Source organism: Lepidothrix coronata, unplaced genomic scaffold (genome assembly GCF_001604755.1).
Source record: "Lepidothrix coronata isolate B3197 unplaced genomic scaffold, Lepidothrix_coronata-1.0 Scaffold90, whole genome shotgun sequence".
Lineage (NCBI taxonomy): Eukaryota > Metazoa > Chordata > Aves > Passeriformes > Pipridae > Lepidothrix > Lepidothrix coronata.
This window is the reverse complement of record NW_016690270.1, coordinates 646158-672158: the sequence shown is the minus strand read 5'-3', so window position 1 is coordinate 672158 and position 26001 is coordinate 646158. Positions and strand designations below refer to the sequence as shown.

General features: G+C 50.1%; 1 protein-coding gene across 8 annotated transcripts in view; it reads right to left on the bottom strand.

The window, feature by feature from the left end:
* Positions 1-230: 230 nt before the first annotated feature.
* The window catches only part of PPP1R12B (protein phosphatase 1 regulatory subunit 12B), a 130821-nt gene continuing 105050 nt past the window's right edge, over positions 231-26001 (bottom strand). For 5 of the 8 annotated variants that reach the window (XM_017821289.1, XM_017821292.1, XM_017821293.1 and 2 more), the window contains 7 exons: positions 16038-16054; positions 15378-15525; positions 14692-14796; positions 14358-14411; positions 13225-13275; positions 7257-7437; positions 3310-3409 (listed from right to left, as the gene is read on the bottom strand). In XM_017821289.1, the coding sequence (XP_017676778.1) occupies positions 7303-7437; positions 13225-13275; positions 14358-14411; positions 14692-14796; positions 15378-15525; positions 16038-16054 (510 nt within the window). In that variant the 3' untranslated portion in view covers positions 3310-3409; positions 7257-7302. Of the gene's footprint in view, positions 3410-7256; positions 7438-12865; positions 12934-13224; positions 13276-14357; positions 14412-14691; positions 14797-15377; positions 15526-16037; positions 16055-26001 lie in introns of all 8 variants that reach the window. The other 3 variants (XM_017821290.1, XM_017821297.1, XM_017821291.1) reach the window with 2 other exon arrangements.

Below are 26001 nucleotides of genomic sequence, written 5' to 3'. Positions count from 1 at the left end.
ATGGGACCCTCTCCCTTTTGCCTTCCCACTGGTGAGAGGCTTTCAGGGATATGCATCCCAGTTCCTTCATTTCAGCTTCCCCTGAACAGGCACCTGTGTTGTAGCTGCTGCTGTAGCATTTGTGCTTTTATGGATGATGGACACTGTTATGCCACGAGAATTTTGGGAGAAACACAGAATTTTAGTCCAAATAACTTATAATTCCAGAAAGACGGAAGCAAGGTCAAAGCTTCTATTTTATCAACTCTTATTTTATTCATTTATAAATACTGTTGTGTTTACAAGCATCATAGCTGTGAATATTATTCCCAAACTTTCAAACACACTTATAATACTATATAACAACAACCAGTAAAACAAATCATTCATCTCAGGGTTTGAAAGGCCACTCAAAAGTTGCATAAAAATACATTCTCTCCCCATCTCGTCAGCCAGTCCTGCTTCTCCAAGGAGTTTATTTACAAAGAGCCATCATAAAACTTGCAGCCACAACAGGCGGGTTCACCCCAAGCAATAAAAATGAATTCACCCCAAGCAATTGCTTAGAAAAAAAAAAAAACCTCGTGTTCCCTAAGGGAAACACTTCTCGCAAATGCTCTGGTTCCAAGAGGGATCAGTTTTAAAACCTGCTCGCTCTGCACCCTGTCCCATGCACAGGGTTCAAGGTGTCCTGTTTGTCACCTCCTCAGTGCACTGGTTATGTCAGGCATGAAGTGAGACAAAAAAAGTTAATTCTCAAGAATTTGGTTTGCAATTGCACCGTCATTGGGAAACGCTCACAGCTTTGGCTGATCAGGGACACTGAGCTGTGGGGGCCCTCCCCCCTGGCTGGGGTTCAGGGGGGAATCCAGTGCTAAGCAGACACTTCAGCTAAAGCAGTTCGGCTTTGCAAGGTGCCAGTTAGAGGAACAAGCCTCCCACAGCCTTCCCATACTGTTCCTTAGGAAAAAAACACAGTGAGTGTCCTGCTAGGAAGGGGCAAAACATCAGTGTGGGATAGGTTTGTCAGATTGGGTTGAACCCTCTCCCTAAAACAGACACCAGGCTTCTTCCTGCTGCCAGGAACCCGCCCTGTGAGAAGAACAGGATCTTTAGTGTGAACTCTCATCCTCACCATCAGCTGGTGAGCATCTTCTCCTCCGCACGGCACAGAAGGGACCAGGCTCCTGATCTCCTGAGCAGAGCCAAGAGCCTGAGGCTGGAGTGAGGAGCAGGTCACCAAGAGAGAAAACATCAAGAACGGTAGAAGTACTCACATAAAGAGTGCACCAAGAGGGAATGGCGTGCAGGGGAAGCATTGACCGGATCTCAAGACTTAAAGCTGTTAAATAGAGCAGGGTTAAAATCAAGGAATATAAAAAGGACGCCTGGTTTAGGCAGTGCTCTGCAGAAACCCTGATGCCTTTACCAGCTTTGGTCTCTTCCTCCCAAAGCTCAGCAGCAGAGGAAGGGCCTCAGTGTACCAGGAGAAACGGCACCTAACGCCATGCAAACGGCTCCACCGGCTGAAGAGGAACCTCTGGCCAGAGCTGCCTGGGGAAAGATGGCAGCTCTAGGAAGAGCAAGAGAGGTGGAAACAGGCAGGACAGGGAGGGGAAGGGGGAAAGATGGAGAACTGGGAGGGAGGGGGAACCCAAAGAGAAAAAAACCCAAGGGAGAGAAAAATAAAGATGCTTTCTGAGGCAATAACCAGCAAAAGGTTCCAAAAAGCCCAGGATTTACTGATAAATTTTACCCTGTTGAGCAAGCTCAAGTATTCTGCTCAAGTATCTCATCTCTCCCTCCCAGAGCAGAGCTGCCTGGGAATGTGGGCAGAGCTGCTTCATCGCCACCTCCAGGTTCAGTGACTGAGGCTGCAGCCCTTGGCCAGACGGAGCTGGGAGTCCAAGGACAAAGGGAATGAAAGGACAAATATGGAAGGATGTAGATGGGAGAGTGGTTTGGATACAGCAAGATGTCTCTGAGAGGGAAGGTATTGTTCGAGAGGAGTCAGTTAAGGGGAAGCTGAACAGACCTGATGACAGGTCCCACAGCATGGAGAGAGGAGCCAATGCCCATGGGGAGAACAATTCCAAGCTGTTCTGAGTGCATATAAGATTAAAGAGGGGTATTTTTAGAGGTTTCCTTCAAGGTCAAGGCTTATCACAAGCTTTTGACAGGTTAGGAGACTTTCATCACAGTGATTCAGTCACCAGCAGCTCCTTGTCTGTCTGACACCGACGCACCCTCACCTTTCCAAGGTGTGTGGGAGGACAAGTGATCACTGCTCCATGGTCCTCTGCCTCGGAATCCAGCTGTGCCAAGTTGCTTCACCAACAGAAGGGTGGGAGGGAACAGGACTCTGGCATTTCCCCTCTCTATAAATTCTGCTGCAAATCCAAGTGAGGTACCCAAAATACCAGACCAGACTCCACTACGGGGCTCTGCCTTCATGGAGACAGCAGAACGTCCCAGATGGCTGTTAGGACAGGGAGGCTGGTTTCTGGTGTGGGCACAGCTCCCTGCGAGGTGATTCATGCTCACACATGTGTAAAAGCAGCACAGGGTCTCTAAGGGTTCAAGCTCGTCCTTCAGAAAGCTCAGAAGACACCTCCTGTCCCAAGGAGCAAGAGTCCAGGTGCAACTGGGTGCTACTAATTACAGACAGGAGCCCTGGAAGAACACATGGAATCACCCAGGCTGGGTGAAAGGGAGGGTGAGGGATAAGGGTCTGATGCCAAGTGTCAGTGCTGATGTTACCGAACAGGTTCAAAATCTTAAATAAAGGACTGGGTCTACTGGGGCAAGAGGAGGAGAAAGTCTCTGTGCAAAGCAGCCTGTGACAGACATGAGCCCAGGTGGCTTTCACAGCATCACATTTAGCCAGTCCCACATCTCAGTGGGTTGATGTGCATCCTCAGAGTCCCAGCCTGGGTTCACATCTCCCACCTGTACACGGCTTGGATGTGCTGGATTAGTTTTTGAGGTGTCATTTTTTACAGTAGGAGCTTCCCGCTCCAGGTCAGAGTCCGACACCAAATACTGGGCTTCTGGAAGAAGTTTTGGCAGCTCAAACCCAGTCCTCACGTTTCTCCCTTGAATAAAATGTCCGAGATACCACAACATGCTTAAATTAAAAATAATAAAATGGCAGGGGGTGTGTTGGAGGAAAATAGGGGTAGAAAGGGAATGTACAGCAAAGGGCAGGGCAAGGCAGGTGTGACATTGATCCCATGGCTGAAACACTTGCTGTACGTGACAGATGGGAAAGGGGGGGGAGGGCTCGTGGTGGGGTTGGCAGCTGGTGTAGGGCCCCTCCTCATCCTGCCTTTGCTCAGGATTCCTATTTGGAGAGTTTGCTGATGACACGAATGAGGGCTCCATTCTCATCCTTCAGCCTTTGGTTGTCCGACTTCAGCTCTGTCAAAATCTGCAGAGAGACAAAGACAAGGTGGGATCAGAGCTCAGCTCAGACGGACCAGAGGGGACGTTGCATCCCCTCCACCCAGCACAGTTCCATTTCTCTGGAGCATCTCCAGAGCTTTTACAAGCTGGCTGCCAGGCGTGGAGGGTGACAGGGGACTCGAGCACAGCAGAGCCAGGGGGCCCCGAGCCTGGAAGTCCGTGGTGCAAAGCAATGCCACGGCCCCAGCAGCAGGTCAGCACCAGGCTGGGAGGGCAGGAACCACTTCTGAGCTGTTTCACCCCAAACCTGTGCCCAGAGGCTAATTAGAGCTCAGCACAAAATGATAAAGCTGGTTTTCCTGCTTTGTTTTTTTCCATTTTGCCAGGACTAGAGAGGAAAACAAAGGTCTGAAATTCTCACTTAGGACTGGACCCTGCAAAATCTCTTTAGAATACCCCCAAATCTCCTTGGGACCCCACAGATGTGTAACACATGCTGAGGCCAGAGGACTGGTAGAACACACTGACACTGGAGGTACCTCCTGGGTGCTCAACCAAGGGTTACAACACAGACAAAAGGCTGAGCACTTTGGAAATAGAGAAGAAATAACTCCAACAAGACCCTTCCAGCATTTCTAATTGGCATAAACCCTCCCAACTTCCCATGCTCCCCATGCTGCAGGCGGGTGACCTTCAGTGGACTGTTCCTGGCCGTCGGGGCACCAGGAGGAGACTCCCTACCCCCGTCCTGGTGTGACAGACAAGGGGTCACTCCCACCACAGGTGCCAGCAGACCACAGGGTGACCTGCTGGAGCACATTGGGGGACAGCAGGGTCACACACAGGCATGAACAGCACCGGTATAAGCTCAGCCATGACTTCTCTCTGCCAAGGTGAATCTTGGAGGAATTCCCCCAAACCCAAAATCTGCACTAAATCTTCTCCTTCCTCCTAAGCTGGAGTTTCAGCTCTGACCACAACACCTGCTCCCCTCCACCTGCAGCCCCTCCACAACCACTGGCACAGAGTGCAGGCAGTTCCTGGGGCAGTGCTGGAGCAATTCCCTCCTTTCACAGTCAGGCCAAGCCATGGTGGCCCCAATACTCCCAACCCCATCCCTGTGGGTGCTGGTGGTGGATGGTCCAGGCAGGAGGTTTTGCTAGAGAGGGAAGAAGGGAGTGGTACCACATGGTGGGATAGTGGGGAAAGAGTAAACTGATGTGCTGGGCTGGGCAGAGCTCCAGCTAGTGACTCTGGAAGTGTCTCCCTGGACCCAGTGGTGGTGTGATGTGCATCACCATGGCTGGGCTGTCACCAGAACAGCACTTATGGCTCCTTACAACATTTCTCATGGCCAAAGGAGAGGCATTGCCATCATCAAGTGCTCAGGAGCTCAGAGACAGGGCAGAGCCCTTGCTGTCTCTGCACCTTTCTGCTTCCTCCTGAGCTTCACCCAGGGCTCAGTCCGGTGCCTCCCAATGCCCTGTGACAGCTCAACCACCACTGGAGTCTGTGGATGGACAGTCCTTGTCCCCCCCTGCCTGGAGTGGATAAGTGCCCATCGCTGTGATAAGGGGGGTACGAAGTCCTGCCACTCGCTTTGGTAGAGAGAATCTGTCACAGGATCCCAGAAACAACTCCAGAGAGAGCCACCCTGGTCCCACAGCTCACCGGGAGCTCTGGCAGCAGCTGTACCTCACACATGGGCTCCAGGTAACTTCAGTGATTTATTTAAAAGTGAAGAAGTATAAGTGCATGTAAAATAAGTGTCTCTGAAAAAGTTTCCTGGTTGTATCCCTGCTCCCATCAGTGTCCAGTGAGCCTTTCTGAAAGCGACACATCAACCCTACACAATTTCACCCTTCCTGAGTCAAGGGCGTTCCTCCCTTTGAAGCTGAGTGGCCTCAAGTTGGGTAAAATAAACAACATGTGAACAGGCTGGGCTGGAAATTACAGCTTTATAGGTGTCTCAGGTGCAGTGAGGAGGGATGTGGCCTAGCCCCAGGGGATGGCAGGGCTGACAGTGATGCAGTGTCGGTGTAAAGTCAGCTTTGGGCTGGAGGATGGTCTGAGCAGAAGGGCTCTGTGATACCTGTGATACTGGAGAAGGTGGCTCCTCAGAAATTATGTGAGTTTGGGAAAATGGGGTTCTTTGAAAAGCACTGCTGCTGCCAGGGCATGGTGAATATGAAAACAGTGGCATCATTGTACAGCTGTGATGTCCACAGACACCTCTGAGCCAGGGTTTACATGTGCCAGCAACAGCCTGTTGCCTGTTAGACCTACTAAAAGAGTTGAAATAAATCAGTGGAGCAGCATATGGCTCTTCCTCAGCTCGAGCATCGCAGGGAATGGCAAACCTGAGTGAGGAGGGAAGGATGAGCCCGGCCACAGCTCAGCCAGACAGGTCACCCCTGAGCAGGGGGGATGGAAGGGAAGTGATAACCCAGGCCCTTCCCGGGAGGAGAAGAGAGGTGACTTGCAGGTGGTAAAACATCAGTTCTCTGAGTCTGGAAATGGTTTTGCCCAATTTTCCCTCTCAGATCTCAAAGCATGTGGGGAAGAAGAATGACTCATGGCTTGTGAGAAGGAATGAGACAAGGATGGGTCGGAGGATACTTTTGCAGATTTAAAACAGAAAGGCAGTGAGATCATTGCACCTGACCATCTGCACAATCCAGGGCACACAGCATGACACTCGACTCTCCCAGCCCCTGGGACACACATGTGGGCTTGAGCTGAGACTCCTGGAAAGGGGAAGCCACAATTCCCCTGGTTAGTTTGTTTCTATGGTTAATCAGCCTTGATATAATTTGTGTGCTAAGAATAGATTTTTTTATACCGTGGTGCCACTTCCAGCCCACAAGAGCACAGTGCTTCTGTGTCTGAAGGGATCTGAATATCCCTACTAACCTGCAAAGGACAGGCAGGGCCCCGAGAAAGGAGCAGTTACAGCTTTATTTTAGCACAGAGCCAATGAAGTAGCAGGAAGGGATGTAATTTAGCTGTGTGATGTGCTAGGGCAAAGCTTAGGAAAGGGTCATCTTTGGGTTTCAAACACTAAGTGCCCTGCACTGGATTTAAAACAGAAGATGGAAACACAAAGCACTCCTGGTCCAGCTCCTGCTGGGTCCTCCATCCTGCACCAGCCCACAGGAGGCAGGGGGGATGTTGAACCTGTGGGATCAGACTCAAATATCTCCATTTAAAATGAGGGAAGGAGGTTGTCCTCTTTGCTCAAGTGACCAAGAAAAACTGCTGAGGACAGCTCAGTTTGTAGTTTTTCTAAAAATCCCCTTTCTGTCTAAAATGTGCACTTTTCACAACATCCCTACCAATTTATGACACTGTTCATCCTGACTTTGGATTATCTGATTTCCTGAGTGCCAGCTTCTCCCTGAACTAAGTCCAATTAAAAAAGAATTCTATTATGAGCCGACATAGAGCATAAACCATCTATTTTCAGATGTCCAGGGTCCAGGTTGGACGGGGCTTGGAGCAATCTGGTCTAGTGGAAGGTCTCCCTGCCCATGGCAGGGGGCTGGAATGAGATGAGTTTTAAGGTCCCTTCCAATCCAAACCAGTCTGGGGGTCTATCTCCAGGCAGGGTACTGGGCACAGGGCTGCTGGCACTGCCAAGCCACCCCAAAGCCATTTCCCAGTGCTAAGCTGGCGAGGTTGGCAGCACTGCCAAGCAGAGCGAGAGCCAGCGGGATGAGCAGAGCCTCCAGCAAAGCTCTGCCATGGCAGCAGTACCATGCTTTTGGAATTTTGAGGATTCTTTGCCACAAGCTTTTGAGCCCCAAGCATCACCAGACACCCTGGACAGCAGGGAGGCGAGGGAACAGCCCGGCCAGGGAGCGGAGACCTGCCTGGAAGAGTGGAACAGGGAGGCGAGATGAGCCGGAGGGGAAGCAGCTACAGCTCCTCTGATTCTGAGGGCTTGGTGGGCAGAGAAAGTCTGGCTACGACCCGGGTCAGAGCCCTGTTCTCAGCCAGCAGTTGCTCATTCATCTGCCTCAGGGTGTGAATCTGTTTGAGCTGGTGGAGATTCTGCAGAGAGTGAGAGGAGTGGATAGAGAAACACAGAGAGAACATCACGGAGACAAACGGGCACAGAAATGTGAATTTAGTCCACAGGGAGTGAAAGGAAAAAAGAGAGTAAAAGAAAAATTAGTAGCAGTGAGTGCTGGATAGGGAAAACCTGTCAACACACTGAGGATGTTTTGAGAACCCTCCCTTTCTCCAGGGACGCTCCCAAAGCCTTAAAAAAGGTCAAATAAAGTGATTTTCCACCAAAAAGCAGGATTATATTCTAGTTTACCCAGACAGCCCCGGGACTTGGGAACTGCTGTGAGACCTATCACCATTGACTTACCACCTACACAGGCTCTGAAAGCACTGCTGGGAACTGAGAATTTCTTTAAAACTTCTTTTCTTCATGTTTCTCTAAAAGTTAAAGCAGCTGTGTAGAGCAAAGAGCGATCAGAGCTTCATGGGAGATTCTAAAGGTACAGACCTAAAGGTACAGCATCTGCAAGTGTCACTGTCCCACAGCAGATCACTGAGACAGGTACTGTGCCTGCTCGTGTCCCTTGTTCCTGAGTGATGCTTCTGGGTCTGCCAAGGCTCAGTCCTGCCAAAATGTTTGAGGTTTGGGGAGGTTTTTGACCTCTGCCCAAATTCAGCTCTTCTCTGGGGCTCAATTTCTCTCTGACCTCCAGAGGTGGCAAGTCTGAACCTTAAGTCTCTCATTTTAGCTGGAGGAGTCTGAATGAGAGCATCTCCCACAGGAGGGATGTACCAGCCTGGCATTCCTGGTGACAAAGGCAATGGTAAGCACAGGACAGTGCAGAGATTGAGCCCCACGCTGGGGCTTGCAGAGGTACAAACTGGGCACAGATACAAACTGGGCACAGGTACAAACTGGGCACAGATACAAACTGGACACAGGTACAAACTGGGCACAGATACAAACTGGACACAGGTACAAACTGGACACAGGTACAAACTGGGTCTTGCACAGGTATAGAGGCAATGGAAGGTAGGGAACAGAAAAGCCATGAGGGAAGCAGAATGTGGAAATGGTACAAGCCAAGCAGACATCCCAGTGCCACACGGACGACACTGTTGCCAGTGATGCGAAAGCTAATCCATGTGCTGGACATTTACACCAACGTGGGTGCCAGCAGATGTCAGGGCTATGGAGCTGCTTCCTGAGCCATGGCCTGACCCTCTTTCCTACTCAGAACTCATCAGGCAGAAGGGCCATGAGAACAATAACCCCTGCCGAACAGGAACCCCTCCTGCATGGTGGGGGGAGCCCCAGCACTGGACAGGGGAAGGCAAGAAGGGAAATATTGAAAAGAAGAGTTGTAAGTTCAAGTGACAGAATCCCAGCTCTGAACCAAAGTAGCTCCACAAAGCACCATGCTCCTCCCCATGTCCTCTGACTTGTGAGCTCGCAGCAGCAGGAGGAAATGGAGGGAAGGTCTCTGGGGAAGGGGATTCCTTTTTGCCATTTCATTAGCGGAAAGCGCTCCAAGGGAGGTCACTGTCTGTCCTGAACCAGGAGCTGCACAAATAAATCTACTGCATCACAAAGAAGCTGCAATGACCACCCACCCAACCTGCACGTCTTAGGTTGCCCAAAGAAGCTGTGGCTGCCCCATCCCTGGAAGTGTCCAAGGCCAGGTTGGACTGGGTTTGGAGCAACCTGGGCTAGTGGAAGGTGTCCCTGCCCATGGCAGGGGCTGCAACAAGATTAGCTCTGAGATCCCTTCCAACCCAAACCAGACTGGGATTCCATGATGACCAAGAGCTGGCTGCAGCTGGCAAGGAACCTGCTGCATCCCAGGACATTTTGTCCAAGGGCTCATTCCTGTACAAAACAGAAGTACTTTGTGTATGCCCCATCCATCAGCTCCATTCTTAGCTGCCCAAAAGCTCTACCTCTGCTCCTCATGAAGGAATGAAGACACCCTGTTGAAATGCTTTGCAAAACCAACAGAAGTAAGGTGGGGAGTGCAGGGAGCCAGCAAAGTATGGGGCTTGAGCCCCCTGAGATCATCACACTGACAAAGCAGCTCCTTGGACACACCAATGCAATTCTGACACTGGATAAATCAACAGGTCCCGAGACAGAGCCTTGGCCAACAAACTGCAGGAGAGCTGCAGGGACGCTTCAGCAGTGAGATCTGCGCTCACCACATCCCATCCATCCATCCATCCATCCATCCATCCATCCATCCATCCATCCATCCATCCATCCATCCATCCATCCATCCATCATCCATCCATCCATCTATCCCTTCACCCGCCCGAGCTGTGCTGGCTGCCTGTGCACCAGAAGCTGCCAGAGGATGGTTGTACTGGAAGAGTCACTTCTTTTGGTGGTACCAAAGGCAGCTGAGGTCACTTGGTCTGTTCAGACTGGAGAAGAGAAGCCTGAGATTAGACCTCATTGGGGTTTGCAGCTTCCTCATGAGGGGCAGTGGAGGGGCAGCTCCGATCTCTGCTCTGTGTGAGCAGTGACAGGACCCGAGGGAACGGCTGGAGCTGTGTCAGGAGAGGTTTAGGTTGGATATCAGGAAAAGGTTCTTCCCCCACAGGGTGTCTGGGCACTGGAATAGGCTCCCTCAGGCAGTGGTTACGGCCTCAAACCTGCCAGAGCTCAAGGAGTGTCTGGACAATGCTCTCAGGTACATGGTGTGACTCTTGGGGTCCTGTGCAGGGCTAAGGGTTGGACTCGATGATCTCTGTGGGTCCCTTCCAGCTCAAGAGATTCCATGATTCTACAATACCATGGACAATAAGCATCCTCTGTTTTACCACAGGGCTCACAGCTGGCAGAAAACATCCAACATATGTAAAATGAGGTGTTGTGCTACGCGAGGTGGAAAGGATTGTGATCATTTCAGAGACCACCTTTGTTTTTCCACACCAACATAGCATGAAACCTCAGCATGGTCCCATCAGCCGCCGCTCAGCCTCAGCATGCTGCACAGCCCACAGGAAGGACCATTTATGTAAAAATGTACATATGCTGCAGGTAGGCCAGGCTCCTATTTATCCAAGAAACTCAGCAAAGGCTGGGAAGCTGGGACTGAAGCCAAGAGTGAAGACCAGGATCTGGATGATACTGCTGTGATTGCTTATCACTCTGCTTGATACTTGGCTTAGCCAAAGCAGGTCTCTCAGTTCAGCTGTACTTGCCTTCAGTTAAAGGATTTTGTGCCTGCAATACTGGGGGAAACAAAAACGCCCGGAGCGTGCACGATGGCCGAGGCCAGGAGCTGCCACGGAATAAAGAAGCTTCTGTGACCTTCAAGAAAAATTACTCTGTTCAGTTGGGACCTTGGGCACTTGGCACCGAATTCAGCTCAGTGCAAATGTTAATTTTCTTTCTCCTGTCTCAGCCAAGGTTCTGGATCTCCAGTCAAATTCTGCAGTCGCTCAGGGAAATGCTGCACCACTCTGTCACCTTCGCAAGAGCAGGTCTGAGGAGCAGCTCTGCCACCAAGGTTCTTGAGATTGCTGAGCCCATCCCACTCCTCTGCACTTCTCGATGGCTTTGTTAGCAGAGGTTACACTCAGGACAGGAACAAAGCTCATTGCCTCAAGCACAGCCTGAAGTACAAAGCATTTCTGTCACCTGTGAGGAGAATCCTGGCCAGGACATCTGATGTGTGGAACTGGATATACACTACCTGGGATCAAGTAGCTGGATGTGAGCCTTGCTGGATCTGTTTGATTCAAAGACTAGTGGAAAGAATCCCCCAAACCAACCTGACACCTTATCACCTGGCAAGTTTGGTTGCTTCCAACTGCTGAATAACCTTCCATGTTCAAGGAAACTGGTGGATTTGGTTACTCCTTTCCAATTCCTTCTTTATTCCTTCTGACTCTGCTTGACAGCTACTCAGGCAGCGCATGGAGCAGGAATGAAAGTCCAACCAGAATTAACAGATTTTTTTCCTGGCTCAATTCCCACACTGGGGACTAACAGGGATGCTCTTTGGAGGTTATCTCACGGCAGGCAAACACAGCAGGGCTGACTCTCCTGCTTCAAGGAACGATGAGAGTGGACACAAAAGTGCTTTTCATATGCACAGGTCCAATTCAATACTTCTTTCTTCAGAAATGTTATACTCCTTTTTATTGAGTGGCTGTCAAAAAAGACGTCACAGTGCCCTCAGGTACTTACTCACCACGTGCTGAAGGTTTTGCAAACACTAGTGAAAATGCAATAGTGCCTCAGAAGAGAGATGTTACAATTTCTTATCTATTTATTCTACTAAGAAAAGGCCACTTTGGTTATTTGATGCAGCAAGAACAGTGCAGAGAGCAGAGTCAGCACCACTCTGAGGACCTGAAGCTCATTTTCAGCTGGACCACAGACTCCTTCAGCCCACACCTCTTGGGGCAGTGTGAGAACACTGTGTGCAACCTCTGGGAGTGCTTCTTCTTCTGCACCACCTTGGCTTCCATCATTCTGCAGCTCTGGATTATCCAAACCAGAGGTGTTCTGGCTGTGTCCAACAGTCCCTACAGGCACCTTCCTTCATTAATTGCTCTCCAAACCAACATCAATGTTCCCAAACAGAGAAGCCACTAGAGGACACCACTTTGTCTTCTTACTCCAGGGGCTGAGTTGGTTTGCAGTGATTTGGAGAGCTGAAGGACCAACACAAACTGCTCCCACCTGTGTTTCTCTTGAAGGCCACAATTCTGTAATTACAGGAAGGTCTCACTGCAGATAAAGGTTGTTACCTGCTCACTGAACAAAGAGGTTGGAATTTAGGCATATCAAATCCTTTCTTCTCCCCCTCCTGGCTTGAACATCCACACTTATTTTCTCCTCTGTGAGGGAACAAGAGCCTTTACAGAAGACTCCACCACATCATTCTGCTACTAATCACAGCATAAGATGTAGTACAAGCCACTGATCCTTTCAAAGCTTCAAAGAGAAACACAAAGTTGGAACCTCCTCTAGAATGGCAGGAACTCATTTCCACCAGCAAACCCGGAGAGCTCTCAGGTGGGTTCTTCTGAAAGCAGCTTAGTCCCACCTGGGTCATGCTCAAAGGGAACAGAAGCATGGGCACAGAGCAAAGGGGACATTCATTCTGTGAACACGAGCGTTAAAACACAGCGTAACACGACGTGATGCTGCAAAACCAGTGTGAAATTTTAGGTGCACAAAGGCAGCAAGATGCTGCCTCCTGCTCTGCAGTGCTCACCCCTCTCCCAGGGCAGGAGAGAACCATCCTCGAAGCAGGACCACGAGAGAGAGAACACGATGGTGGCGATGGCTTGTGACACTAAGCCATGCTGCACATCTCACCAGGAAGCGAGTTCATCTTTGCTGAAATTATCACAGGCCTCCACAGCCTCCCAGTGACATGCTTTGGGGAACAATCGCTCTGTGTTTTGTCCTGGCCAGTGTGCGTGAGCTCAAAAGCCAGCTTTGTCTTCTTACCCATCCGGAGAGAACTTCAGCGGCTTAACTTGGGCTGCAGACTAGTCAGAGCACAGGGGGTCAGCACACTGGAACTCAGCGATGCCACAAAAGGTTAGTTTGGGAGGGCATTTAAGGAGAACAGCTTTCACCATTCTCAGATCAAACAGCAGAACAAATCAAACATAGGAGCAATCAGATGAATGAGAACAGGACAGTTTATTAGCATTTCATGTTTGGAGAACAGGGCCATTGAAGCCTGACTGCAGAAAGGAATGCGGGTCCCCTCCCATGGACACCTTTAATATCCTCCTCCTGGGCGACAATCCCAAAAGACATGAATACAAAATGGAATAGACACAGTGAAGATTATTTCTTACCTTCATCTCCTCCTCCATTTCAGAGAGTTTCCGCTCCAGGGCTCGCTTCTCCTGTTTACAAGGATTCATAACAAAGAGGGTCACAAGATTTGAGAAGAAAAATTTACAGTATATTTTCTTTTAGAGAAAAATAAGGGTCTTGTATTTCTGTAGGAGCATTCACTGAAGAGCACCCCAAAGCAAGGCAGAGGCTGCAAAGCTGTAAAGCTGACTGCCTTAGGTGTATTGTGGAAAATGAGGATTACACAAGTAGGCTCTGCCATGTGAGTGCTGGTGGTGCCCTCAGCTACAGCCTGTGCCAGAGTGCAGATCTGGATGCCTCCAATGATTTTCCCAAAATGAGGGGGCTCACAACACCCCAGGGACATGCCCTGAGAAGGGAGAAATAGGAAATGTAGGTCAGGAACTGGATTTACACTCTCTGTCCTGCTCCTTTGCCCTCTGCAAAGAGACACAAGGTCAGGACAGTGAGGAAAATGCAGCTGCTGGGTGTGGCTGTGCATGATGAGGTTTGGGTCACTTTTTGTCCCCAGCGTACTTTGTCCAGGGATTCATCAGTGCAAAATGCATGAGCCATCCTGGAAACAGCTAATGCCATCTTCACTGAGAACAGTCGGGCTCTTTTTTACTCTCTAACTCTCAGAAAGCTGTATTTGTGGCTGTTGTGACCCTAATTCAACAAAAATCAAGCTGGATGTTGCCACAACTTCAACAAGACCAAGTGGAAGGTCCTGCCCCTGGGTTGGCAACCCCTGGTATCAACCCAGGCTGGAGGATGAAGAGATTGAGAGAAGCCCTTCAGGCTTTTGCTTTGTTCCCCCACCACGCCAAACCAGTCTTTATTTATAAAGGATCAAGAATATTCTAAAGCATAATGGACCAACAGTCTCTTAGTGTGATACAATCCGTTGGTCTGCAGTTTCCTATAAGGAAAGAGAGAAATCAGAATGAAGCTGATGTGCAAGAAGAGCAGCAGAGTCTCAGGCCCTGAAAAGGTCAGAACACAATTATCACTGTGAGCTGGCAAAAATACGACTTATCTTTTAATTAACGCTTTCCTTCTAGAAATGACTCTGCCCTGCACAGCAACACGAGGCAACGACTGCGACTCAGAAGAAAGCAGAGACACGTACCCTCTTCTCCATCTCCAGCATGCTGGACCGGTCAGAAGTTTTCTCCTGTTTCTGCTATGGAAATTAAAAATAGAAAGTGATTAAACCCGAGAGCACTCACAGGGTGCGGCACAAAGGCTGAGACAGCCCACAGATGCTCCTGCCCAGAGAGGCAGCAAGGCTTTACAGAATCACTCACTTATTTCTGTGAAAAACAACAGTCTCTTCTATAGCACCTTCCCTCCCAAGAGCATCCTTCCAGGAGCTCCCCCCTCCTTTTCCCATCCTGGAACAAGTGTTGGTTCATCATGGGCAGTATTCAGTTCCTCCAGTCAGGACCTGGATTTTCCCTTACCTGGGCTGCTTTTTCCAACTTTGCTTTGATGTCAGCCAGCTCAAGCTGGGCTTCTTGCAGCTTTGACTTCAGCTTTTGATTTTCAGACAGAGCGCTCTCGTACAACTGAAACACAAAACAAGAGCTCAATTACCCAGGTTGCTCCTGGTTAATTAACCCTGTCCTGCTGTGCTGCTCTGAGCAGACATGTGCCCTCAGCTGTGGGGTTGCATTTGCTCCCCCACATCAGGAGATGAGAATAAGGGCAAACAGAACCAGTCTGGATGCTTTACTCGTGTTTTTGCATGAAATAAGAAAACAGCTGTTGAATTTTGTAGGGAGTTTAAACACAGCCAAAAGGCAAAGAAAAGGGATGTTTTTAGTTTAGGTAATTCTTTACTCAGAGGGTGATGAGGCTGCCCCAAGAAGCAGTGGCTGCCCCATCCTTTGAAGTGTCCAAGGCCAGGTTGGACAGGGCTTAGAGAAACCTGGGCTAGTGGAAGGTGTCCCTGCCCGTGGCAGGGGGTGGAACGAGATGAGCTTTAAGGTCTCTTCCAACCTAAATCATTCTGTGATTCCATGAAACAGATAAAATGAAAATGAACTTTCTCTCTGTCTTCCCACAGACTCTCAAGGGCAGGTTTCTGCAGCAACAGGCAGGTTCTGTGGTGTGTGTGATGACAGTAATACATTTAAAAAAATCCTACTTTTTTATAGTCCCTGTTACTCTCCTCCTCCGCGCGGCTGCTGAGGGCAGCGAGCCGGTTCTCCCTCCGGCTGTAGGCACTGGAGCGGCTGGAGGCACGGTCGCTGTAGGACGAGTCACTGGTGCTGGGGTTTGTAGCTGCTTCCAACCTGGAATGGGATGAAGATCCAGCACCGTGGAGCTGCTGTAACTTGGAACAGCCACCCTGGACCCAACTGGTTGGGACTGGAGGCTGTGGCAGTCCCGGCTGAGCCGGGGCTCTGGGATGGGTGGGAGCATCTCCATCTGCTGCTGGGCATCGCTGCCCAAAACCCGCAGTCACCACCCAATAACAACAGGAAAACACCCCCTGGGCACTAGCCCAGCCCCCATGGGCAGTGATTTCCCATGGATCTCTTATCTCCGTAGTGGGAAAAGGCTCCATTTCTAACAGGCCACTGACGGTTTTTCGTCTCTGCAGTTAAATAATTTAGGGAGCAGAGGACAGAAGCAAACTGGCCTCACAGCTGAGCTCAGGAAAGAACTCAAATGGCCAGTACCAGACCAAATGTGCACTCCCCCGTGCTTCAGGGGACAGGGTTTGGCTTCAAAGTCATACAAAAACATGCTGTCAATAAATATTACATAGGAAAAAAAATAAAGAAAAAAAGAAAATTCTTACCTGGAAAGTCTTTCATGCTGAAGGGGGGAAAAAAAAGGAAAGAAAAAGGGAATTAATAATGAGGAGAATTAAAGGTTCAGTTCAACAACTGCAGAGATGCAAGGCAGCAGCAATTTCCCACCTCTGATACCAGCACCCAGCTCACACCAGGCTACACAGAGATTTCCCAGCACAAACTAAGAATCTCCAATCCCTGCCTGAATCTTCATCTGCCTCAGTTCCTCTGAAGCATTTCAAGATTTACTTTCTTTTGCTCACCTAAGAAATCCTGAACCTTGCTCTTCAATTCCTCATTTCCACAACTGAAATCCTTTCCTTTGAACCCAAACTTATCTACTGTTTCCCTTTTTCAATGGAGTTATTCTTCCTGCCTTTCATCCCTGTCCTGTGTGTGATGTGCGTGAGGGGGATTAACAGACACAGGGAGCTCCCAGCATGTTTGTGTTGAACTTCAGGAAATCACAAACACTGTTTTTCTCTCCATGGGCAAGTACTCCTTGGAGTAAAGCTTCACCACGGCATGGAGAGACACAACAGCAGCTGCAGAAGGGAGGAAGAAGACTCTTAAACCAGGTGGACATGTTGGTTGAAGCCTGTGGTACATTCTTCTTTCTCTATCAACATCCAAACCTCTCCATTGCCTTTGGACATTGAGGGGCTGGAGTGTGTCCAGAGAAGGGAATGGAGCTGGGAAGGGGCTGGAGCACCAGGAGCAGCTGAGGGAGCTGGGGAGGCTCAGCCTGGAGAAAAGGAGGGTCAGGGGGGACCTTCTGGCTCTGCAACTCCTTGACAGGAGAGTGGAGCCAGGGGGGATCTGCCTCTGCTTCCAGGGAACAAGGGACAGGACAAGAGGAAATGGCCTCAAGTTGTGGTAGGGGAGGTTTAGATTGGATATTGGGAAAAATTTCTTCATGAAGAGGGTGCTCAGGCCCTGGCACAGGACAGCAATGGATGCCCCATCCCTGGAATTGTTCAAAAAAGATGTGATGTGGCACTTGTGACATGGGTTAGTAGCAAACATGGGGAATGGTTGGGCTCGATGATCTTAGAGGGCTTTTCCAACCTTAATAATTCCATGATTCTATGAATATCCTACAGCAGCTGGTTGTGGCAAACCACTGTTTTAATACAGTTTTCTGGATCAGACAATTCTTTCCCACAATTGCAGAAATCCAGTGGTGATGGCACCGCTGTCCTGCAGGACAGTCACCTCCTCCATGAGGTTTCTCTCTATCTGACAGATATTTACTCAAATTCCAGGTGCATTCCAATTCTTTATAGTCCCTTGAACCAGAAATTGAGCCCAATATTCCTCTGCTGATTTATCAGCAGCATCATTGCTCTGACAAACCTCCCACAGGCACTTCCAGCCATTTCCCTACGTCCTTTTTAATAAAGAGTCAACACAAAGGAACCACAGAGCAGACGAGGGGTCAGGCTTTTAGTGTCCAGACGTGCTGGTGCTGGAGCTTGCACTCCCAGCTACACCAGTAAATCCTGTGCTAATGCCTTGCTGGGAGGCAGACGTGCTGCCTGGCTGGCACCTCAGGGCTTGAACACTTCAGACCTCCCGCTCCAACCTGGCACTGCTGCCTCTGATCCTGGGCACGGATCTGGGAGCACATGCCATGGAGAGAGGAATTAACTCACCCCATCATATGGAGGAGAAGGGCGGGGACAAGTGACCCGGCCAAATCTCCACTCAAAGCCAGAGGAGCATGGGGGCAAGTCCCTGTCACTGCCTGTCAGGATATGAGGTACTCGTACCTGGTTACTAAATTTTCAATCCATTCCATACTAAATGTAACCCTCATCTTGCATCTGATTCAAGACAGGAGTGTCCCCAGGGAACCTGCAATCCCTGGGCTCTGCAGCTCAGCCTCTGACACGCGATGCAGGAGCTGCCCAGGGCCAAAGAGATTAACGGAAGGGACCCGGCACGAGTGAAACCTTGTGGAGGGACAACACACTCAGCAAAGCTCCTGTGTGCAAAGCTCAAAAGGACAAGCAAGCCCTGCTATGAATCAACACGTTCTCCCTTGAGCTGTGCCCACAGGGCCACCCTCAGCCGGGCTCTTGGGTGGGTACAGTGCCAGCCCCACCCTGTAGACACTGTCACTAAAACCCTGAGTTCGTCCCAGCCCAGGATTATTTTATTTGCTCTGACCTTCTCTCTTCTTTGCATCTTACAGGTGAAAAACCTCCCAAGGAAGACAGCAGATGACCTTCCACCATGTCTAAGCTGCACTGCACCTCCACAAGCCATGTCAGATTCTGTCTGGGAAGCATCTCATGGGACTCAACGCCTGGCAGCTGCCTCATGTCGTGACAGGGACATGGGAGTGCTTGTCCCAACAGTCATGGCTTGGGCCACGCTCTGTACAAAGCTCAGAGGCAGCAAGTTGGGACACAGTTCCTGTACAGCTGGTCTCTGGCACAGGGCTGTCGTTACAAAGACAGACCATAAATCCAACCACATCCTGGGCTCATCCCACAGCGTGGGCAGCAGGAGAGGGGGGGATTCTGCCCCTCTGCCCTGCTGAGGTGAGACCCCACCTGCAGAGCTGCCTCCAGCTCTGGGATCCCAATAGAAGAAGGATGTGGAGCTGTTGGAGCAAGTCCAGAGATACTCTGAGAGTGGAAGCCCCTCTGCTCTGGAGTCAGGTTGGGAGAGCTGAGGGTGTACTGGCCACGGAAGAGAAGGCTTCAGGGAGACCTTAGAGCCCCTTCCATGCCTAAAGGGACTCCAGGAGAGCTGGAGAAGGACTTTGGACAAGGGATGGAGTGATAGGACAAGGGCGAATGGCTTCCCACTGCCAGAGGGCAGGGTTAGATGGGATATTGGGAAGAAATTCTTCCCTGTGAGGGTGGGGAGGCCCTGGTACAGGTTGCCCAGAGAAGCTGTGGCTGCCCCATCCCTGGAAGTGTTCAAGGCCAGGTTGGATGTGGCTTGGAACAACCTGGGACAGTGGAACTCCATGGCAGGGGAATAGAATGAGATGAACTTTAAGGTCCCTTCCAACCCAAACCAGTCTGGGTTCTACGAAAGATTTCCTGTTTTCAGCCATGCACACATTGATCTTACCATGGTCCTTTATTAGCTGAGCTTTCAACATTTGCTTCTTAAACCCCTCAGCAGCCTGACAGCTCCTTTTGAATTCCGGCCCAATGACCCAACCTTCCCTGAAGACTGGGAGAAGGGAATTAGGCAGTGATTAACAAGCCTCTTGTTGAAAGTTATTTGTGCACTTTATGCTAATCCCCTTCAATGGTGACTTTTGTTAGGATGACAAATGGCTGGGTAAGTAATCCACTCCATAGCAAGCCTGAATTTATTTCAACAAACACACCTGCCAATGGATTTGAACAGTGCTGGAAATCCCCACGTGGCTGAGCAAGGCCACGGCTGAGCAAGGCCACGTGGAAACCGGGCACTGAACCCGAGCAGGTCCCCTCACCAGCCTGGCCACTTGCAGCACAAGGAAAAACCACTTTTGTTCCCTTTTTTCCTCCAAAGAAACTAAAATTTCCATAGGCAGGGGAGAGCAGGGGGGGGATTCTGCAAAGGAATCAAGAAAGGAATCACTTTAAACATATACAGCAAAAAGGGGACAAACCCAGGATTACTGTATTTACAACCTTCCTGTGATGGTTACTGAGACAGACTTGTTCAGACTGGGACTGTCTCTATGTGTCTAAAGGAAAGCAAAGTGCCAGATGAGAGGGGAGGACCCACATCATTCCTGTGCTGCTTCCAGCATTGAGCAGAGCCACCCTGCAGTGACCTGGAAACATGGAATCACAGCATCACTCAGGTTGGAAAAGCCCTCTTGGATCACTGAGTCCAACCCTGTTCCCAGGTGTCACATCCACTTGCTTTCTGAACACATCCAGGGATGGTGACTCCACCACTGCCCCAGGGAGTCTGTGCCAGGGCCTGACCATCCTTTCAGGGAAGAAATTTTCCAAAATATCCAATCTAAACCTCCTCTGGTGCAACTTGATGCCATTTCCTCTTGTCCTGTCCCTTGTTCCCTGGGAGCACAGCATCCCCACCTGGCTCCCCCCTCCTGTCAGGGAGTTGCAGAGAGTGAGAAGGTCGCCCCTGAGCCTTCTTTCCTCCAGGCTGAGGCCCCCCCAGCTGCTCCTGGTGCTCCAGACCCTTCTCCAGCTCTGTTCCCTTCTCTGGACACGCTCCAGCACCTGCAGTCACACTGGGGCTGCTCCAAACAAAACCTGGGTGTTCCTTAGTGCTCAGGGATTTCTCTCCCTGTGACTTTATCTCCCTTTAAGCTCATCTCTGCCAACAAACGACTCCAGTGTCTTCCAGAAACAGCAAGGAACCACAGGAATCGACGTGATCGCAGCCCTTGGGGAAGCTGGTGTCCATCGCTCACCTTTCAGCTTTTGGGCCTCTCTCCATGTTATTTCAGTTAAAAGTGGCATTTTTGAGAAAAAGATGATTAAGTCTGAGAGACTGAGGTGTGGAAGGCAGAGCCTGAGGGGATGTGACAGCAGCTGTTGGCGTGCCCCTACCATAATGGAAGCTGCAGAAGAGTTTTCATCAGCAGATCCTTCTTCCACTTGCTGCTGCCTTCAGGGAAGGAGGTACAATTTATTTATTTTGTTTTAAATTGGTTTCTGGATCAAGATTTTTCTGGGTTTTGCAAAAATGCCAGTGTTTGTGCTGGTATTTCAAAGAGCAGCTTACTCAGGTGGTTTGGGGGCTTTTTAAAATAATGACGGAGGAGAAGAAAAAATGCTGAATGAAAAATACAGGCTCCATTCTGCATCTTCTAAAAAAGGTCCCAGCTAAAAGAGGTGATGTGGAAAGCAGCAGTTCTCAGCACAAAGAGAGGCTGTGAAGCGTGAGGAAATGAGTTAAACAAAATGACAACTAAAATCTTCTGCTCCTGAGGGTGGCAGGAGGAGCCTGACAGGAAAAGTGTGAGTCCTACGTGCAAAAAACTACAAGTCAGCATGTTCCCAGGTGGGCAAGAAGGCCAGTGACACCTGGCTTGTACCATCACTGGTGTGGCAGCACAACCAGGGCAGTGCCCCATGCTGGGCATTGCTGAGGACCCACCTCAAATCCTGGGGTCAGATTTGGGCCCCTCATGACAAGAAAGACATTGAGGGGCTGGAGCGTGTCCAGAGAAGGGAAGGAGGCTGGGGAAGGGGCTGGAGCAGCAGAATTGGCTGAGGGAGCTGGGGGGGCTCAGCCTGGAGAAAAGGAGGCTCAGGGGGGACCTTCTGGCTCTGCAACTCCCTGACATGAGGGGGGAGCTGGGGGGGTCGGGCTCTGCTCCCAAGGAACAAGGGACAGGACAAGAGGAAATGGCCTCAAGTTGCAACAGGGGAGGTTTAGGTTGGATATTAGAGAAAATTTCTTTTCTGAAAGGGTGGTCAGGCACAGGCCTGACCTACACCTACACCAGGGCAGTGGTGGAGTCACCATCCCTGGAACTGTTCAAAAAAAACGTGGACATGGCATTTGGGGACATGGTTTAGTGGTGAACACAGTGGTGGTGAGACAACAGTTGGACTCGATGATCTTAGAGGGCTTTTCCAACCTCAGTGATTCTGTGATTCCATGATTCTCTGAAACACTGACGAGGTGCTTCACTGAGACATCCCTGCCATTTGCTCAAAGAGACACAAATCTGCAGAGGCCACAGGGATGTCACACTGGAGACATATTTTGAGCACAAAACAGCTTCTTTCCTGCTCGGTTCTGCCCTGTGTTTGGCCATAGAACCCTTGGAAACCCTCACCACGTGCTTCCAACCACACCTGCACTGTCAGCACAGCCACTACCACTCCTCCCTGCACTGCCCCATCCTAAAACATCCATGAAATATTCATTCAAACTCTGGCAGCGTTGGCTCCCTGCGGAATTGATGAAGGAGGTTGTGTTTGCTTGGCTGTGCTATCCCAGAGCTAGAAATTCCGAGATCAGAGTGAGAAGGCGAAGGATAAAACTCTCCTCCTTCATTGCTGGGAAGAGAAGTTGGGGCTGAACAGAGGGAATGAAGAGCTGAGGCACCATGTGTGCACCTGACTAAGCTGGTGCAAGAAAGGGCTCTTCCTTTGTGATTTTTTCTTGTCAAGGTTAAAAAGGGGATGGTGAGTAACTGCTGTATCCACTGCAGTCATCATCAAGTCATCATCAACAAATACCTTGGGTTTTCTTTCTTCCCCTGGCAAATTTGGAGCAGCACTGTCAGTTTTGCCCAGACTCCTTCATTTCCCTTGGGATCAAAATTTGACTAGAAACATTAAGAGCCAGGGAAGCGTCGGGTTGTGAAATTATCCTTCCACAATCTAAACAGGGTCAGAGCGCTGCAGGGTTTGGGGTGGGGGGAGGACCCCAGGGAACACACAGTGCTGGAGGTGGATGTCCTGATTCAGAAACCAGCATGGCAGCTGGCGCTGAGCCCCCGGCGCTCCTGCCGAGACACCCAAGGGGATGACTTTTAAAGGAAGACTAAAAAGCACAGAGCACTTGCAGGCAGGCTCACAAGCTTCTGATAATCCTTGGCTTTTAGAGCTCTCACTGGAGAGATTCCACCACCTTCCCTCCCATCCACCTCATGGTGGGCAGCAGGTCCAGGTAGGGCTAGGGTGGTGGGGAACATCGAAGGGGTGCCACTCATTTTGCCAGCTCACAAATGATTCAACCCAGGTAGGCTGGCAGAACATCTGGGGCTGAGATGGGACCCAAGAAAAAGGGCAAAGAGCACCACAGAATAATGGAATCACAGCATGGTTTGGGTTGGAAGAGACCTTAAAGCTCATCTTGTTCCACCCCCTGCCATGGGCAGGAACACCTTTCAGGTGCTCCAAGCCCCATCCAACCTGGCCTTGAACACTTCCAGGAATTCTCAGGGTGCTGACACAGGTCAGTCCCAGGGAAAAGGCACAGCTGGGCACTGGCCACGCCTCCACTTGCCTGAAGCACCAGGATGCTGCCCAGTGCCAGAAAAGCCATCCGGGACTGATTTTAAAAATGTGCTCGGATTGCGGAGGGCAGGAGCCTTCCCTAAGAAACTCAGAAACTTTTGCAGCTGTTTGGGAGCTCAGTGAAGGATAATTAAAACCAAATTCCTCCTGGAAGGTTTCGATAAAATGCAGCCCTGAACTGCAGTGCCAAAAGTGGGATCGGCCACTGCTCCTGCCAATGCAGAAACTGCCCTAATTGCTTCCAATTGCATTCTACGTCTGAGACTGGAGCCAGTGAAGGCACAACCCCCCACTATTTACATTTTTTAAGAAAATATTTAAAACCGAGAAAAAATTAGATGCTTTGGGAACATTTTTGGCTTCTTTATCTCCAACTGGCCAACCTCAGGACAGTGTGCACTATTTTAAGGGAGTTGTTGCGGAATTAATTCTGGTGTGTTTTGCCTCAGAGACCCTGATCAGTGCCTACGATTAATTAACCACCATGTAATGATATCCTGGGGCACAGCTCCAACCCTGCCCTCCCTTAAGCATGAGGGGAAGTTTTAGGAACCCCTCAAATTTTATTCTTGTGCTGGCAAATATCCTTCTGGTGAGTTCTGTTTATTTTAGAAATTAGATGTAAAATAAAGCCAGCTGGTTTGAGGTTCCTTCCCTCTATATGCAAAGTTACGTAGCTCCTACACCTCCACAAGCTCCAGTGCTGGGCCTGGCTGATGCACAGTGAGCCTGAAAGGACAACCTTCCTGAGCTGGAAGGGACCCACAAGGATCAAGTCCAACTCCTGGCCCTTCACAGACACCCCAAAAAGCCCACCATGTGCCTGAGAGCATTGTCCAAACACCCCTTGAGCTCCTTGGCAGGTTTGGGGGCATGACCACTGCCCTGGGGAGCCTGGTCAGTGCCCAACCACCCTCTGGGAGAAGAACCTTTTCCTGATATCCAGCCTAAACCTCCCCTGACACAGCTCCAGCTGTTCCCTCAGGTCCTGTCACTGCTCACACAGAGCAGAGATCAGTGCTGTCCCTCTGCTGCCCCTCCTGAGGAAGCTGCAGATCCTGAGGAGGTTTGACCTCAGGCTCCTCCAGGCTGAACAGACCAAGTGACCTCCTCGTATGGCCCCTCTAGACCCTTCCCCATCCCTGTGTCCCTCCTTTGGACACTCTCCAATAGCTTCAGATCCTTCTTACATTGAGGTGCCCAAAACTGCCCCCAGGACTCAAGGTGAGGCTGTAGCAGCACAGAGCAGAGCACTGCTGAGGGCAGGAATCCTCATGGAGCTGGCACAGCCAGAGCCAAGCTGGGAGGAGGAAAAGACAGGAGAAAGGCTGTCTGGGACACCTTGGACCATCCCAGTGGGTACAACTCAGGCCGGCGTTCCTCTCCAGCCGCATTTGTCATAACAGTCAGGGATGGCTGGGGTCAAGTTTGGTTTTCTAGTGGGTGCAGAATAATTTGAAGGTCTGGCTGAACTCTGCTTTTGAGAACTATTTCGAGGTTGTTGCCTCCCTCAGAAAGCTGCTCCTCCGACCTGAGAGCTGTGGTTTGTGCAGCATCCCCTCAGCTCCACTGTGATGAATGTGATGAATGTGCTGCTTCCAGCTCAAGCTTGCAATTGTGCAAATGCAAGGATTCCAAAATCCTGTAGATACGATTAATAATCCAGTCCAGCCAAACCACCTCCATGTAACCTCCAACTCCCCAAAGCCTGATGCAAAACATGTTTTCTTGAACTATAAATCAATAAGTTTTGCTTAAGAAAAACTGCTGTTACTGAAGCATAACATTAAAAGCTTCTCCAAAATGGAACAGTGGTTCTGGCAGCTGCTGCCACAGATCCCATAGTTTTCAGTACGAATAGCACTGATTTATTCAGAAACAAACATCCAGGGCTCTGAGGGACTGAGGGCCACATTTACTGCCATCCCAAACACGCTGAGTTGGATGCTGGTCTGTGCCATCTGTGCCACAGCCAGCCTGTGCCTTGGTGCCCCAAACCCCTCCCGCGGCCCACAGGCTTTCCAGCAGCTGCAGTTTATTCCCACTGTCCCTCGGGGATGAAACTTGCCACGTAAAACTTCAGGCTGGATCGGATTTTAATTTAGGAAAGGCCACAATGCTGAAACCCAGGGTTTGTTGCTCTTATTTTTTTTTCCTTCTTTTCTAAGGGATCAAATTTTATTGGTGAGAAATTTAATTTTGCAAAGCGACGTGATCTTAGACAAAACTCTCCAGACACGAGGAAATAAAAACTGAATGGCCAACTGACACGAGGGGAGGAGATTTCTGCTCCTAAATTTCTTCCAGATGAGAATGCCACATGCCTGCAGGAACCCCTTCCCTGCCCTGCAAACACTCTGATGGGATGTTCTCAGGTGTTTCATCAGGGATTTAAATACCTGTCACCAGCCAGGGTTCAACAGCCAACTTGGCCACTTTCTGGTGTGATGTCCACTCCAAAACCCCGCACACACTTCCTGATCCAGCAGCCACACACATCCCACAGCAGCACTATGGGCACAGGCAGAGTGACTGGAATAATGGAATCACAGAACTGCTAAGGTTGGAAAAGCCCCCTAAGATCATCAAGTCCAACTGTTCCCCCAGCACAGCCAAGGCTGCCACTAACCCATGTCCCCAAGTGCCACATCCACATGGCTTTAACTCTCTCCAGGGATGGCAACTCCACCACTGCCCTGGGCAGCCTCTGCCTGACCACCCTTTCCATGAAGAAATTTTCCCTAATATCCAAACTAAACCCACCCTGGTGCAACTTGAGGATGTTTCCTCTCATCTTGCTGTTTCATACCTGGGAGAAGAGCCCGACCCCTACTCAGCAGTCCTGGGTTAATAGTGGACTGGGCTCTTGCGTGTCTTCTAGCCCTGTTTTTGATGGGTTTGTGGTCATTTTATGATAAATAAACTCCAATGGGCTCCTGCCAGGGAAGCAGACACTGGTTTCCAGCTCAGCAGGATGAAGTGGTTTGCTGCCCACAGAGGT